General features: G+C 36.4%; 1 protein-coding gene across 6 annotated transcripts in view; it reads left to right on the top strand.

Annotated features, from left to right (window-relative positions):
* The first annotated feature begins 1,048 nt into the window (after positions 1 to 1,048).
* LOC125235943 (yemanuclein) overlaps positions 1,049 to 15,360 on the top strand; it is a 31,673-nt gene continuing 17,361 nt past the window's right edge. For all 6 annotated transcript variants that reach the window (XM_048142587.1, XM_048142588.1, XM_048142589.1 and 3 more), the window contains exons 1-7: positions 1,049 to 1,282; positions 5,094 to 5,195; positions 5,621 to 5,728; positions 8,600 to 8,728; positions 9,795 to 9,920; positions 11,354 to 11,444; positions 12,680 to 12,791. In XM_048142587.1, coding sequence (XP_047998544.1) covers positions 1,124 to 1,282; positions 5,094 to 5,195; positions 5,621 to 5,728; positions 8,600 to 8,728; positions 9,795 to 9,920; positions 11,354 to 11,444; positions 12,680 to 12,791 — 827 coding nt within the window. In that variant the 5' untranslated portion in view covers positions 1,049 to 1,123. The remainder of the gene's footprint in view (positions 1,283 to 5,093; positions 5,196 to 5,620; positions 5,729 to 8,599; positions 8,729 to 9,794; positions 9,921 to 11,353; positions 11,445 to 12,679; positions 12,792 to 15,360) is intronic.

Below are 15,360 nucleotides of genomic sequence, written 5' to 3' on the forward strand. Positions count from 1 at the left end.
GCTACTTGGCCGTAAGTTGGCAGTTGGCGCTTGCGCTTGCCGGCCAACCGATTCGTGTCGGTTTTTTGTCCACACATCAAAGGATCTTGGCGCCAATGGCCAACTGCGTTTACACGTTGGCGCTTCATTCAGTTGGTCGTCAGCCGTCAGAGAGGACAGTAGTGAAATATTTACGAAAATAATAAGTTTATCTATGCCAATAATAGTGTAGATTTTAGGAAATAAAATAACCTTGCAAATGTTTAATGTATTTCCTCAAAAAGATAAATGTTCTTATCAGAATATTCAAAAAATTGTTAATATATCAAATAATTTAATTTTACTACGGGGTTATTATTTTTTAATCAAATTTTGCTGACAACGTAAAAGACCTAGAATTTCCTAGTCTTTTCCATTCCACGTCCATCTTTCATGAAGAGCCAATGCCAAGTGATTGGTTCGCCAATGTGTAAACAGCGGCTCTTATCTTGGCCAAGGGGTTTCACAAAGGGCTGGTGGAACCGTTGGCCATATGTGTACAGCGGCCATAACAACTATGTAACTTTTTAAGTCTCAAATTTGCATGAACATAATGTACCGGTCAAAGTTATCCGTGATAAGTTCGGTGCGTGCAGTACGCACGAGTTTTAAAATTTCTCCGTCGGCAAAGCAGATTCTATTCAAGTGTATTGACAAAAGTGACATCTTACGGAATATTCCTAAAACGCGTTCTTTCCTAAGCGTCAATTGGAACATAACATCCGGCAAAGCTGATTATGACAGCTATCAAAGTATACAATTTTGATCTTAATTTTCAGTTATAGACCGGTAACATACTGTTTCAATATAAAATTTCAATTTTACATATATAATGCTATTTAAAAACTGGTTTTCATATTTGAAAGGTGTTTTATTTACTGGATATACAGTCCCCGCTAAAGCGCCATCTACCGCTCATGGTGGGCGAACATTGTAGCCATCTATGTTCTTTTGTAGGAAAACTCACTTTTAGTTCACATTCCGACCGTGGCGCTCACAACCCAAACAATGAATTCCAACATGGTGGAAATGTGTTACACTGTTTGAAAATGCAGGCCGTGTCATGCCTTGAAAAAAATCATTTTATGCTAGAATTTGGTAAAAAATGTCGGACCCTAAACGTGCTAGTCTTATAACAGTGGGTGCTTCAAAAAGTGAAAAGAATAGTGTGTGTAAAACAGTGAGATTAACTATAAATCTGGATGAAAGCAACGAAAGTAAATATCCAGAGCTGAATTACAAGGAACTAGTCATAGCAGAAGACGTAAGTTATAACAGAAAATCATAGCCATTTACGCAACCATGCTGATTTTCCAGCTCTTTATAGACTAGGGATTCTGTATAAAATTCTAGAAGCGTGTAACTTGAAGGGTTGACGAGTACAGCTGCTCTAAAAGGAGGGAAGTCGAGATCATTTTTAGGATATTTTTTGCTTACGTTACACAGCTTTGTATTAGGTTTGTTACATGAATTCGCGTTCACGAGCTGCACGAGAAGCTCGGATAGCGGTCGCCATGTTTGCAACAATCTAAGAATGATCGTTGTCAACCTAGGACATTTCCGAGGGCAATGTTTTGATTGTGTAGATAGTCTTGTTGGGATTGTTTTCTTTGGGATTTTCGCTATTTTCCTGTAGTATTATTATTAGTAACAAGTCGCATGACTGCTGACGAGTTCATAAACACGTACGAAAGCAATTAGTGAGCGAAAGTCCTACCTTTGTGACCTAGGTTAGCCCGCCTTATTTTGATGTTTTGAAGCAGTCGGCGGGTTGTTAGGTTATTTTTTCAATAAGTCAAAATTGATTTTATAATGAAAGTGTTAACAGCTGTTTGCTATAAACTTTAGGTATATATGTTGATATCGATGTATATAATGATGACATAGCGGTTGCTTATGTATAGTTATAGCGTGTTTGGTATCGCTGTACTGCTCGCGCCCGCTCTGCAGTATATTCGCTCACTTTTTGCCAATTTTAAACGGCATATTGCTTATGTATTGGGATCTTAAAGATAATTATTCAATGCCTATGTTAGTTATATACTTTGTTTGCAAACATGCAACAATGTGGTCTAGATTGAAAGTTGTATATCTTGTTTAGCAAGGTTTAACTTAGAATGCTTGTGTAAGTTATGTAGCCTATGTATTAAGCTAGAGTTGTTTTTAGGCATTTCAATCGATTGCTGTTATGTATCATGGCGCTAAGTACATAAGGAGGTTAAGTGTTATTTACTTCTGCGCGAATGTGTGCGTGAATGGGAGGACATTGCCTTTTAGGTGTTTGTGTGCATTCTTGTGTAGAGTTTAGGGATGGGAGCGTAGTTTTTTGAGGTTATCTTTTATTTTGCGCGAGCCGCGCGCGCTAAATATAGTTTCTGATAACAGATGGCGCTTTAGAGTTTGTTTTTCGGCTTTGTTTATTGTAATGTTTCTTTTTGTTGTGTTATTTATGCTAATTAAATACAGTAATAACAGTTTCTTTATGCTTGTTTTAATGTAAGTGTTTTTACTGGTTTTATTTAGACAGGTTAGATTGGTAAGAAGTTACAAATAGTTTACAGGTTACTTGATCCCCAAATTTTTATTTTTCCATTATTTAAATGTTGTGGTTGTATTGTGTTGGCACTACGTACCATCACAATATAAGAGCACTCTTGTTGGTGAATTAATTGTCAACCCTGTATATTGGCCTAGGAAAAACATATAATTTACTTATCTATCATTAGTATCTTATGCTTGCTTTTTTTTATCTATTTGATCATGAGTCATCTATTATTTGCATAACTTTTCACTTAGAGATAAAAATATGACTCACAATAAAGCCTGAACTTTGAAATACATATAAATCTAGACAACTGTCCTGAGAAATAAAATACTTGTACACCTTATAAAACAAATGAAATCCATACTAATATTATAAATGGGAAAGTGTGTTTGTCTGTTAGTTTGTCCGTCCTTCACGGCAAAACGGAGAAACGAATTGACGTGGTTTTTTAAAGTGGAGATAGTTGAAGGGATGGAGAGTGACATAGGCTACCTTTTGCCTCTTTCTAACGCGAGCGAAGCCGCGGGCAAAAGCTAGTACGTTATAAAACAAAGTTGTGTCTTTGTGTGTCACAAACAATTGGAAGGATTTTAATGAAGTTTTCACCTATGAATAGAATGATTTTTGACGAAGTTTTAGGTATATATAATTAGTCAAGGTTTTCTTTTAAATTGATTGAATTCGATATTCGTTAATCAACTTGGTAAAAATGGCGCTACAGTCTGGCCAAAAAGAGTAGAAATTAAAAAGTAGTAACTTTTAAATCAATATGTGTGTCGCTTCACTTCAAACCTGGGTAAATCCATTCTGCTTTAAGGTTGAATATATAAAAAATATAATATGATCTGAAAGATAATCAACCTTACAGCAGAATGGATTTACGAGGGATTTACCCAGTTTTGAAGTTAAGCGACACATGTGTGAGAGAAAGGGATGACACTATGATGTTTAATTTCTATTTTGTTGGTGAGACTATACTCAAGGGCTTTGATTGGATGAGTGTGTCCAATTAAAGCCCTAAGTATCTAAATCTATATAGATTTAGATATTAACAGAACAAAAAAGTCCGCAATGGCATGTATAGATCTTTAATATGGATAACACCACTATTTTTATGTTTTAATCCCCGTGCGTAGCCTGCTAGTATCTTATTCATTATCAGGAACCACCCTATACACCGTATTTCCGGTATCACTCAAAACCTCAGACACCCCAACTGATTTTTATTTTTTTAAACGTATCTAGAATGTTCATTTTTTAATCTGATGATTATTATTTGTTTAAATTGAATTTTTAATTTTCTGTGCAGCTCTACTCGGCTTTTAACTCTACACTCAATGAAATAATTGCTAGCTACCATCATAAGCCTTCAAACTGTTTAATTGTGTACGTTACTGCAATGACACAAGGTTTACCAATAGACAGCTATGGCAATGTAAAGCACTTTAACCTGTCTCACAGTAAACTTCAAATTGGACAGGTGACTCAGTAAGCAAATTTAAACCTAAAATTCAAAATGACAAGGTTGTAATTAGGTACGAGTTCAGTTTGTTATGACTTATGATAAACTTTAAATTTAAACTGACGCACAACGTCTATTTCGTAGCAGAAAAAAAAATCGTCCAACTAACCAGTCAGTATTTTAATACCCTTAAATACTGAAAAAGGTATACAACCTCTAACAATATGATATGCACAATGTTGTATTACGAATTTGTAGAATGGGCACGTAAACAATAACTAATAATACAAATTAAAACAAAAAATATTACCCCCATCAAGATATACCTCAATCGATTCTACTCTCGATTCTGAACAAACAGTTTTCAGGTTTTTAGTGTTAAGTGAAACACGGTGTATATCACTTTTAGTTAAATTCGCAAAAAAAATTTTTCATTGTTTTCATATATGTATAATAAATGAATTAGTTAGTGTGAGAGACCCTTAAGAACAATATTCAAGTTAGTGTCAAGTGATTGACGGCACATGCCAAACAAATAATATTCTCTCTTTCGCTCTCTCTTTAGCCTGATTCTACCCTTCGGGGCAAATAATATTGAGAAGTCGTAAAGGCTGTCACGAACATGTTCAGTAATTATTTTTATTTTTTTAATAACTCAATAACAGTAAGAGTTAAGACACTAGTTTCTAAGAGAAATTAATTGTATTTGATCTAAAGAACCATCCCTTAAAGTTAACGGAATTCAATAAAAACAGGGTGTATATATTTTCTCAATTGTACTCTTTCATCTACAACTCTGGACCAGTGAGTGCTTTTTCACATTATCCGATCTGATATCAGATGTTGGACCGATATCCCATACATTATAGGCGCCATCTTGAATTTTTTCCATTTGAATCCTTCCGACTACCGATATTGGATCGGATGATGTGAAAACGGACTAAAGTTTGGTTAAATAGATGTTATCTCCTCTTCTTCTTCTGCAATCAAAATAGGATCCTAATTATATTACAATAACATTCGAATTATAATAGTTATGTATTATTTGTTATGATCTGCATTTTTCAGAGAAAGAAGAGGGTAGAAAATGGGAAGACAAATAAGCTGGATCCATTCTCCGACAATGATGAGGAGTTAGAACGGGTTGCCAAGAAATTTGAACAAAAATATGTAAGTTACACATTTTTCTAACTTTTTCTTATTAAAAACCTGTAGAGGGGTTAGTTTTCATGTCTTTTTAGTTTAAATAAGTTTATTTAATTAATATAAACTAAAGCAGGTATCTAATTCTAATAATTAAATAAGTGACTCGGTGTTCCCTTATTTTTAAACTCCGTCGCAAAAACGACTGGGTGTTATAAATTTGACGTGTCTGTCTGTATGTCTGGCTGTGTGTCTGTCTAGAGCATCGTATCTCCCGAACGGATGAACCAATTTAAATTAAGCTTTTTTTTTGAAAGATGTTTCATTAAAATCTGTCCACTGGTTATTTTCAAAATTTTAATTTTTTGGTTAGATTAGGTCATATCAGTTGTATTTTCACTGTGTAATGTGTATTATTTACACTTGATTCATATTTTGTCTTCATTTTCCAGGGAGGCAAGAGCACATACGGCAGAAAGGGGCGCTCCAAGCATGATGACTTCGCAGACATTGGCATGGGTTACGATGAAAACGACCCATTCATTGACAACACAGACAATGTAAGCCATTTAAATATTACTATAGCACAGAGATACTCTAACTAAGGGACCATCCACACTCATAAGACGCATGTCTTGCGGCGCGCAACGGACGTCTCCGCCACGCCGCCTGAATGTAATTCAAAAAACCGGCCAAGAGCGTGTCGGGCTACGCTCAGTGTAGGGTTCCGTAGTTTTCCATATTTTTCTCAAAAACTACTGAACCTATCAAGTTCAAAACAATTTTCCTAGAAAGTCTTTATAAAGTTCTACTTTTGTGATTTTTTTCATATTTTTTAAACCTATGGTTCAAAAGTTAGAGGGGGGGGACGCACTTTTTTTTCCTTTAGGAGCGATTATTTCCGAAAATATAAATATTATCAAAAAACGATCTTAGCAAACCCTTATTCATTTTCAAATACCTATCCAACAATATATCACACGTTAGGGTTGGAATGAAAAAAAAAATTCAGCCCCCACTTTACATGTAGGGGGGGTACCCTAATAAAACATTTTTTTCCATTTTTTATTTTTGCACTTTGTCGGCGTGATTCATATACATATTCGTACCAAATTTCAGCTTTCTAGTGCTAACGGTTACTGAGATTATCCGCGGACGGACGGACGGACAGAAAAACGACTCGTTAGTACATTTTGTATAGGAAGGAACGCTGCCTAAGAACAAATCAGATTATGTGCGTAGCAAATAATCTCTGTCAAACAAAGTATGTCACTAAATAAGAACAAAGAAAACTTTATGCATCCTTTTCTTTAGGGTGATAGAGAAAAGGATACCTATAGTTTTCTTAGTTCTTATTTACTGACAGACTTAAGTTTGATAGAGTATATTTAATAAAATTTTCTAAGCAGTCACACTACTATTAGGCACTGGTCTCACTAAAAGAGAGTCGATGAGCTATTAGCAATAGAAACAAACAAATGGTAGTCTCTATCTATCTAGTAGTAATGCTTGGCTATCCTCTGGGTTTCTTGCACACAAGAAAATCAATTATTCATAAAATGCACTACATAACTGTCCTAAAGATGCAAGCTGTCAATTACCAATGCAAATTATTTAATTTAAATACACAAAGCTGTGTTGAACTCAGTTCACGAATGTAACAAATACTTTACGTACCTACCTGTTAAAATTATCTGTTAGGCACTGGTCCCACCACTAGCTAGTAAAGCGATGAGCTATCGGCTATTTATGCGACAAAAGATAGTCGTTGCCGTGTAAACAAAAGAAAGAGATGTATTATAGCTGAGCGATGAACTATAAAATAGTCAATAGCTCAGCTATAATACATCTGTTTTGTTCAAGCGCGGATCCAGCTTCGTGCCCAGGGGGGGGTCACGTGGTATAAAGACCCAGCCCCCAGGGGGGGGTCACGTGGTCTATTTGTATGGCCAACCTAGGCTCCAGGGGGGGGGGGGTCATGACCCCCATGACCCCCCCCTGGATCCGCGCATGGTTTTGTTGCACAAATAGCCGATAGCTCATAGTTTGCTAGCTCGCCGTGGGACCAGTGCCTTAATGACATAAAATGAAAAGTACAATTAATTACTAGACAACATTTTCTTAATTGTAATAGATAAATTAAATATATTGTCTTTCTAAGATGAATAAAAAATTACAGGTTGAGTTTTTCTGTAAATTTTGAATAGGAATACTTACTGTTAAGATTTGTAACCTGAACCAGTAACACACGCACGCACGCACACGCACACGCACGCACGCACACACACACACACACACACGCACGCACGCACACACACACGCACACACACACACACACACACACACACACACACACACACACACACACACACACACACACACACACACACACGCTCGCGCGCACTGCATGTTTTTTAGGATTAAAAAAAAAATTGTTTATTAAAAAATAGGAATGTTACAGGATAGTAAAATTATATTAGGTACTACGTTATAGCTATCAAGAGCGGTGCCTCCTGGCACAGGTTATTTTGCAAATAACTTACAAGGAGACACCAGCAACTGTAAGATTTTGTACAAAATGTGAACAAATAAATAATTTTAATTAAAAAAAAAAAAAAAATACTCACTCTGCAAAAGTAACACAATTTTTTTATACTCCATATTATATGACTTACTATGGGGGTTAGACTCTAGTTTCTAGTAATAATATATTGTAAGCTCTGGTGGCCTAGCGGTAAGAGCGTGCAACTTTCGATTAGGGGCCTATTGCATAACAATTTACAACTTGTATTACAAGCGGAACTCTCTTTCTTATAAAATGACTTGGAGGGGGACTACCGCTTGTAATATGAGTTGTAAATTGTTATGCAATAGGCCCCAGGAGGTGGTTTGAACCCGGCTCGTACTAATGAGTTTTCGGAACTTATGTGGGAAATGTCATTTGATATTTGCCAGTCACTTTTCGGTGAAGGAAAGCATCGTGAGGAAACCGGACTAAGTCTAATAAGGCCTAGTTTACCCTTCGGGTTGAAAGGTCAGATGGCAGTGGCTTTGGTAAAAACTAGTGCCTACGCCAAATCTTGGGATTAGTTGTCAAAACGGACCCCAGGCTCCCATGAGCCGTGGCAATGGCGTGGCGATGATGATATTGTATGTTGACGACCGGTCTGGCGCAGTCGGTAGTGACCCTGCCTGCTGCGCCGCGGTCCCGGGTTCGAATCCCGGTAAAGGGCATTTATTTGTGTGATGAGCACAGATTCCTGAGTCATGGATGTTTTCTACGTATATAAGTATTTATATATTATATTACATCGTTGTCTGAGTACCCACAACACAAGCCTTCTTGAGCTTACCGTGGGCCTCAGTCAATCTGTGTAAAAATGTCCTATAATATTTATTTATTATTTATTTATTTATTTATGTTGTTTCAGTACGACGAGATGATGCCACCAGAGACTGACACGTTCTACGGTGGTTTCTACATCAACAGCGGGTCTCTAGAGTTCAAGAGTGTGCCTGAGAATCGGATCGCGGATGTTGAGAATGGAAGAAGAAATAAGGTATGTTTTTTTATAATAACTCATATTATAGAGCGTAAAATAATTTAAGAGGTTAAAGAATATTTTCTGTCTCACAGAATAACAAATAATATGTTTGAAAAACAATTACAAACTGTTAAGAATAAAAAAAAAATACATTCAATTAGTAAATAGCAGCAGTTTTGTACATAATGAATGTACGGTCATGGACTTTAATTGTTAATCCACTTCTAGCTCATTTTATATAATATATCATAGCGTAACCATGACATAACAATATTATTGAGACATCTAAATGGCTCAACAATTAAAGTCCTTGAGTGTACAAAAAAATAAAATTTTGAATGGTTGTGGAAGCTCCAAAAAGTTTGGGGTTTTTAGAGCTGTAGATAGGAGCTTCTAATAAACTTAGGGCATACTAACTCATGGTAAAGTGAAATCGCATGACTTAATTTAAATTCGTATCAGATCAGTCTGCCTAATATGGCGATTATTATACGAGTATTAGACTTATATTGACCGGGATATAGACCGTGATTACCTTTTTGATTTTTGTCGAGCTCCCGATATTTCGACGCAGTTGCATGCATCATGATCACGGAAAACTGACGAAGCGATCGTCGGCTGCACAAACGTAGTGACACTGTGAGTGTAGTGTGTTTGGACAGACCATCGAGTGTGAATGCGACCAGTGGTAACGCTGAAAGTGAACGCAGCCGACGCGCGCGAAGGAGGGTAGATCGCGCGCTGTCTATGCAACTTTAACATCCACCCGCCTTCGTCAGTTTTCCGTGATCATGATGCATGCAACTGCGTCGAAATATCGGGAGCTCGACAAAAATCAAAAAGGTAATCACGGTCTATATCCCGGTCAATATAAGTCTAATGAAAATAACCGTGAATCATTCAAAACTCTTATTATACGAGTATGTTTAGTAATTTGTACAATTGTACTAAAGAAAGGGATGCATATAGTTTTCTTTGTTCTTATTTACTGACAGACTTGTATGACAGAGTATATGTTAAATGTTGCCCCACAATCTGACTTACCATCTTGCTAATTTATTATCATTGTCTTGTTCAATAGAGGAGGATTTCGTCAAGCAGCAGCGAAGAGGAGTCGTCAGACAGTTCATCGGAGTCTGAGAGTGCTGATGAAAAGGAAACTAAGACTATACCCAATGGAGCGGTGCACAATGAACATAGGAAAAAGGTAGTGTTCCCAGCGTCCAATATCCAAACCTATACTGATATTCAATTATATTTACCAGTTTACCTATAAACAGTGGGTAGTTAGTAGCAAAGACATATATAACTCCGTATAGACAGATAAAGTCTAAGAAAAAAACGTACCTCAGTACCATACAGAAAAAGGTACTAGACGGCATTACACCTTTGGGGTACGCTCAGCTAGATGGCGCTAATATTAATATTTGACATTTTAACACATATCAAGCTAAGAATATGGGCCAAATTGTCAAAACTGAGGTTCAAAAGTTTTAAGCCTGTGTCAAGAGATGGCAGTCTATGCACTGTGATTACACATTTTACTACGACAGTCACTCTCTATAATACTTGATCCTCTTTGTTAGTAGTGATTTAGTGCGAAAAGATTTGCCTCCGTATTGTTAAAGAAACGTACGATCGTGTCATTTCAGCCATTTCAGATCAGTCTGATTGAACACAAGATGAAGGAAATAAATAAATAAATAAATATTATAGGACATTCTTACACATTCAAGATTGAACTACGATGTATATAATATATAAATACAAACTACAAATATCTGTGCTCATCACGTTTCCCCGGAAAAATACGAAGGAAACCCTTTTCGCACCACATTTGTCCTGGCTATCTGTCGATAACTGGCTTCGTTGTGTATTAATGAATTCAGTTTACCAACAACCATTCAGTTTACCAATACCACAGAATATATAATAGTACAAGTACAGAAGGCTCACTCCTTTGATGTTCACAAAACGCCGCCATTCTAAATTCTTACCTACATTAACAAACGGACCGCACGAGACGACATTGAATTCTATTGCGCCGCGCGAAGGTCGTAGCCACTGAATGGGCCGCGAACTCGCGGCCGCCGGCATGTACTTGTAGCGCGGCGAAAGGATCGCGGAGTGAGCCGCCCCTGCCAATACAGAGTTCATTTTTAGTACAAGGGGCCAGTTATTGGTTTCTGTTGGAACCTTTCGGCTTGGTTTTATTTTCATAACAATAGCGTCCCTTTCAGCATAGTCCAAAGTCTTGTATTTACAAAGTATAAGCAAAGAAGATCGAGTGTTATAGAGAGTTACTGTCAAAGTAAAATGTGTAATCACAGTGCATAGACTGCCATCTCTCGACAAAGCTTGAAACTTTTGAACCTAAGTTTTGGCAATTTGGCCGATATTCTTAGCTTGATATGTGTTAAAATGTCTAATATTAATATTAGCGCCATCTAGGTCACCGTACCTTTTTCTGTATGGTTTTGACTTACGTTTTTTTCTTAGACTTTATCTGTCTATACGGAGTTACATATGTCTTTGGTATACTTAGGTCATTCTGAGCAACAAATTACCTGCTAAGGAATCTACCCCGAAATAGCCAAAAATGTTCAGTCTTTGTTACATTCTTTTTTATTTATTTTACAGAAAAACAAAGATATTGACAAGAAAAAGAAAGCGAAGAAGATCAGAAGGACAGATTCTTCCGCCGCGACATCAGGGAAACAGACTTCTGATGGTAAGCGTATTGCCCACCAATTTAAAAAAAGCCAACCATTTTTTTAAAAAGTTAAGTAAATGGCTCTTAGAATACTCCTTCTATGACATAAAAAGAGTTCTTTGACCTACCAAATAACTTATAATAGAATAAAATAATAATTATGTTTAAATTCAAATTAACAAATCTAAATGTCATATCATATATAATATAATCAATGAATGCATCTTTCAATTTAATATTAGAAATTGTAAATTAGACTGCAATTGTATTAATCTTAATTTAATTGCTGTTAAATAATTTAGTGATGAACATGTAATATTTATAATATTATAAAATGTCTGTCTGTTCGTCATGTCATTTTAAAATTTGTTACAAGCTATTGTCGCTAATTTATCATTCGTTTGCAATCACGCGTCAAATAGCGTAAATTATCAGTACCACTACTCGACACAAGGTGTCATCAGTGTCGCGTCTGCCAAAAGTTTAATATATTATACTAGCTTTTGCCCGCGGCTTCGCTCGCGTTAGAAAGAGACAAAAAGTAGCCTATGTCACTCTCCATCCCTTCAACTATCTCCACTTAAAAAATCACGTCATTTCGTCGCTCCGTTTTGCCGTGAAAGACTGACAAACAAACAGACACACACACTTTCCCATTTATAATATTAGTATGGATTACAAGCAGAAGGTATTGAAAACAGAATACTGATTAATACTATTGTAATATTAGCTAAAAATTGTTGAGCATTAGACTTTGTTCGTCGCGACATCTATTGACAAAGTAGCAGTACTGATAATTTACGCTATTTGACGCGTGTTTGACGCTAGATGTCACTACAAATAACTCGAATTTATTGATGTATGGAGTTACAACTCCTTACATATTCCTCTATGCCTCCGTGGTGTTTTTGCTTGTGTATCACCAAAGAGGATCGAGTATTATAGAGAGTTACTGTCGTAGTAAAATGTGTAATCACAGTGCATAGACTGCCATCTCTCGACACAGGCTTAAAACTTTTGAACCTCAGTTTTGACAATTAGGGCCATATTCTTAGCTTGATATGTGTTAAAATATCAAATATTAATATTAGCGCCATCTAGCTGAGCGTACCCCAAAGGTGTAATGCCATCTAGGCCACCGTACCTTTTTCTGTATGGTACTGACGTACGTTTTTTTTCTTAGACTTTATCTGTCTATACGGAGTTATATATGTCTTTGGTATTACTAAAATAAATAACTGAATTTATTGTAGACAACGGTCACGGCGACGCGGAGAGTGCGGACTCGCGGACGTCACATTCTGATTCGCTGACGTCCAAACCTGCGCCCAGCTCCGAAAACGCTGTCACTTCTGACAGCTCCAGGTATACATAAATAGTATTTTTTAATACAGTTGCTCAAAAAGTGCCCGTGTTTTGGCTGTTTAGCGTGCGAGAAGTTGGTTTTTACGCACTAGTGCGTAAAAAGTATACGTTCCATTTTACGACTACTTACCGAGTTGTTTTAATATTAGTCTAGTTTACTAAGACGATAAACATACTATTAAGACATTAATATTTATCAATTTCAATTCAATTTAAGAGCGGGGCTCTTGTCGGTGCAGCTTGATGAAGTTGTCTCCACTTTGGTCGATCCGAAGCCAGCCTTTTAGTGTCCTGGTACGACACGGCCCTTACATGTTCCTTTACTTGGCTCATATAACTCTTTCTTGGCCTTCCCCTTCCTCTCCTTCCATTTAATTTCCCTTCTATTATGTTTGTGATGAAATGGTCGTGTCGTAGCAGGTGGCCTATCATCTTTCCTCTCCTATCTTTAATAATATTCAATAAGGTCCTCTTTTCCTTCACTCTATTTAGGACTGCTTCATTGGTTACTCTTTCTGTCCATTTGATCCCTTCCATCCTTCGCCAACACCACATCTCAAAGGCTTGCAGGTATTCTTCATCTCTCTTTCTTAGCGTCCATGTCTCGCTTGCATATAATGCTATGGCCCATACAAATGTCTTCATAAATCTCTTTCGTAGGTTTAATGCTATTCCTGATCTAAATAGGGTTTTTTTCTTATAGTATGTCTGCTTGGCTATCGCAATTCTTGCTCTTATATCTGTAGTACATCTTGAGTTTCCTGTTATGATACTTCCCAAATATTTGAAGTTCTTGACCTGTTCTATTTTTGTACCGCCTATTTTTAGTTCAGCCTTTACATTTTCTTGCTTAGATGCTATCATAAACTTAGTTTTATTGTTATTAATTTTTAATCCAAATTCTCGAAATGTGTTGTCCATTAAATTTACTAATATCTCTAATTCTTTACTGTTATCGGCTAAGGCTGCTATATCATCAGCAAATCTAACAAATACTATTCTCTCTCCATTTATCTTGATACCAAGATCTTTAGCAGAATCCAATACTTTCAATATAGCGGCTTCAATAAATACATTAAATATGAGTGGCGACAATGAGCAGCCCTGTCTAACCCCTGCTTTATTTTAGCTTTTCCAATTTCATCTCCTATTTCTATTATCGTTTCTTGTTGTCGGTATAGTTCATATATTATCTTTCTGTCCCTGTAATCCAATCCTATTTCTTTCAACCTTTTCATCATCAGCTTCCAGTCTACCTTATCGAACGCCTTTTCCAGGTCTATAAAGGCTATGCTTGTGTTACGGCCTATGTCCAATCGTCTGTCTAAAGTCAATCTTAGTGCCAGTATTGCTTCTCTAGTACCCTTCTGTTTTCTAAAACCATATTGGTCTTCTCCTAGGTTATTTTCAATCTTATCTCTTATACGGCACTGTATTATCTTCAACAGGATTTTTGAAGCTTGTGATATTAAGCTAAGGGTTCTATGTTCTTCACACTTCAAGGTATTTGTTTTCTTTGGCAACATTACTGTTTTAGTCGTTGTAAAATCTTTAGGTACTTTTCCTAAAACGTACATTCTTGATACCAGCTTGAAGACTTCCTCGGCTAGGATCGGGTTGTTAGCATATTTTATCATTTCTATGTATATGTCATCTGCTCCTGCGGCTTTTCCCTCTTTTATTTCTCTTAAAGCTTTCTCAAATTCCTCTCTGATAATTTCTGGCCCCATTTCCTCTGTAGGTACTTCATATTCTGTCTCTATATCACCTTCATCTAGTCCATTTCCTTTGTACAGCTCTTCTACATATCTTATCCACCTTTCCATAATATCCTTAGTGTCTGTTATAATGCATGCATTCTCATTTAGTATTATCTTTGACTTTGATTTATGCTTACTATGTAGTTCTTTGATAATCCCGTACGCTTTATCGGTTTGTCCTCGTTTTATAAGATTTTCAATTCTGTCACAATCCTTTTCCATATCTTCTACTTTTGCTTTTCTACACAGCAATGTTATTTTGTTAGTAATTTTCCTATAGCTTTGCATACTTTTCTCATCGTTTTTGTTTCTTAAAGTTCTTCTTTCTATCATTAGGTTTATAATGTCTGATGTTAGCCATTTCTTCCTAGGATTTAATCTATTTTTCGTTGCAGTAGCTTTGGCACTCTCCTTCATTATGTTCTTTATGTCGTCCCATCTCTCATTTATCTTATTAATAGAATTGTCATTTATATATTTGTCTTTATACTCTAATAATTTATCTCCTATTGCGTTACTATATTGCACATTTGTTTCAATATCACATTTCAACTTTCTGAGATCAATTTTCTTTCTTCTATTTACTCTCTTGATTTTTTTAAGTTTAACTTTAAGGTTGCACATAACCAGGTTGTGGTCCGTATTCACATCAGCACCTGGGTAGCTTTTGCATTTTGTCACCCACTTCCTGTGTTCTCGTTTTAGCAGTATGTAATCTAGTTGGTACCTATCTCTGTCACCCGGCATTTTCCATGTGTAACGCCTTCTATAAGGTTGATCGAATAACGTATTTGCTATTGTTAGGTCGT

Source organism: Leguminivora glycinivorella, chromosome 18 (genome assembly GCF_023078275.1).
Source record: "Leguminivora glycinivorella isolate SPB_JAAS2020 chromosome 18, LegGlyc_1.1, whole genome shotgun sequence".
Taxonomy (NCBI): Eukaryota; Metazoa; Arthropoda; class Insecta; order Lepidoptera; family Tortricidae; genus Leguminivora; species Leguminivora glycinivorella.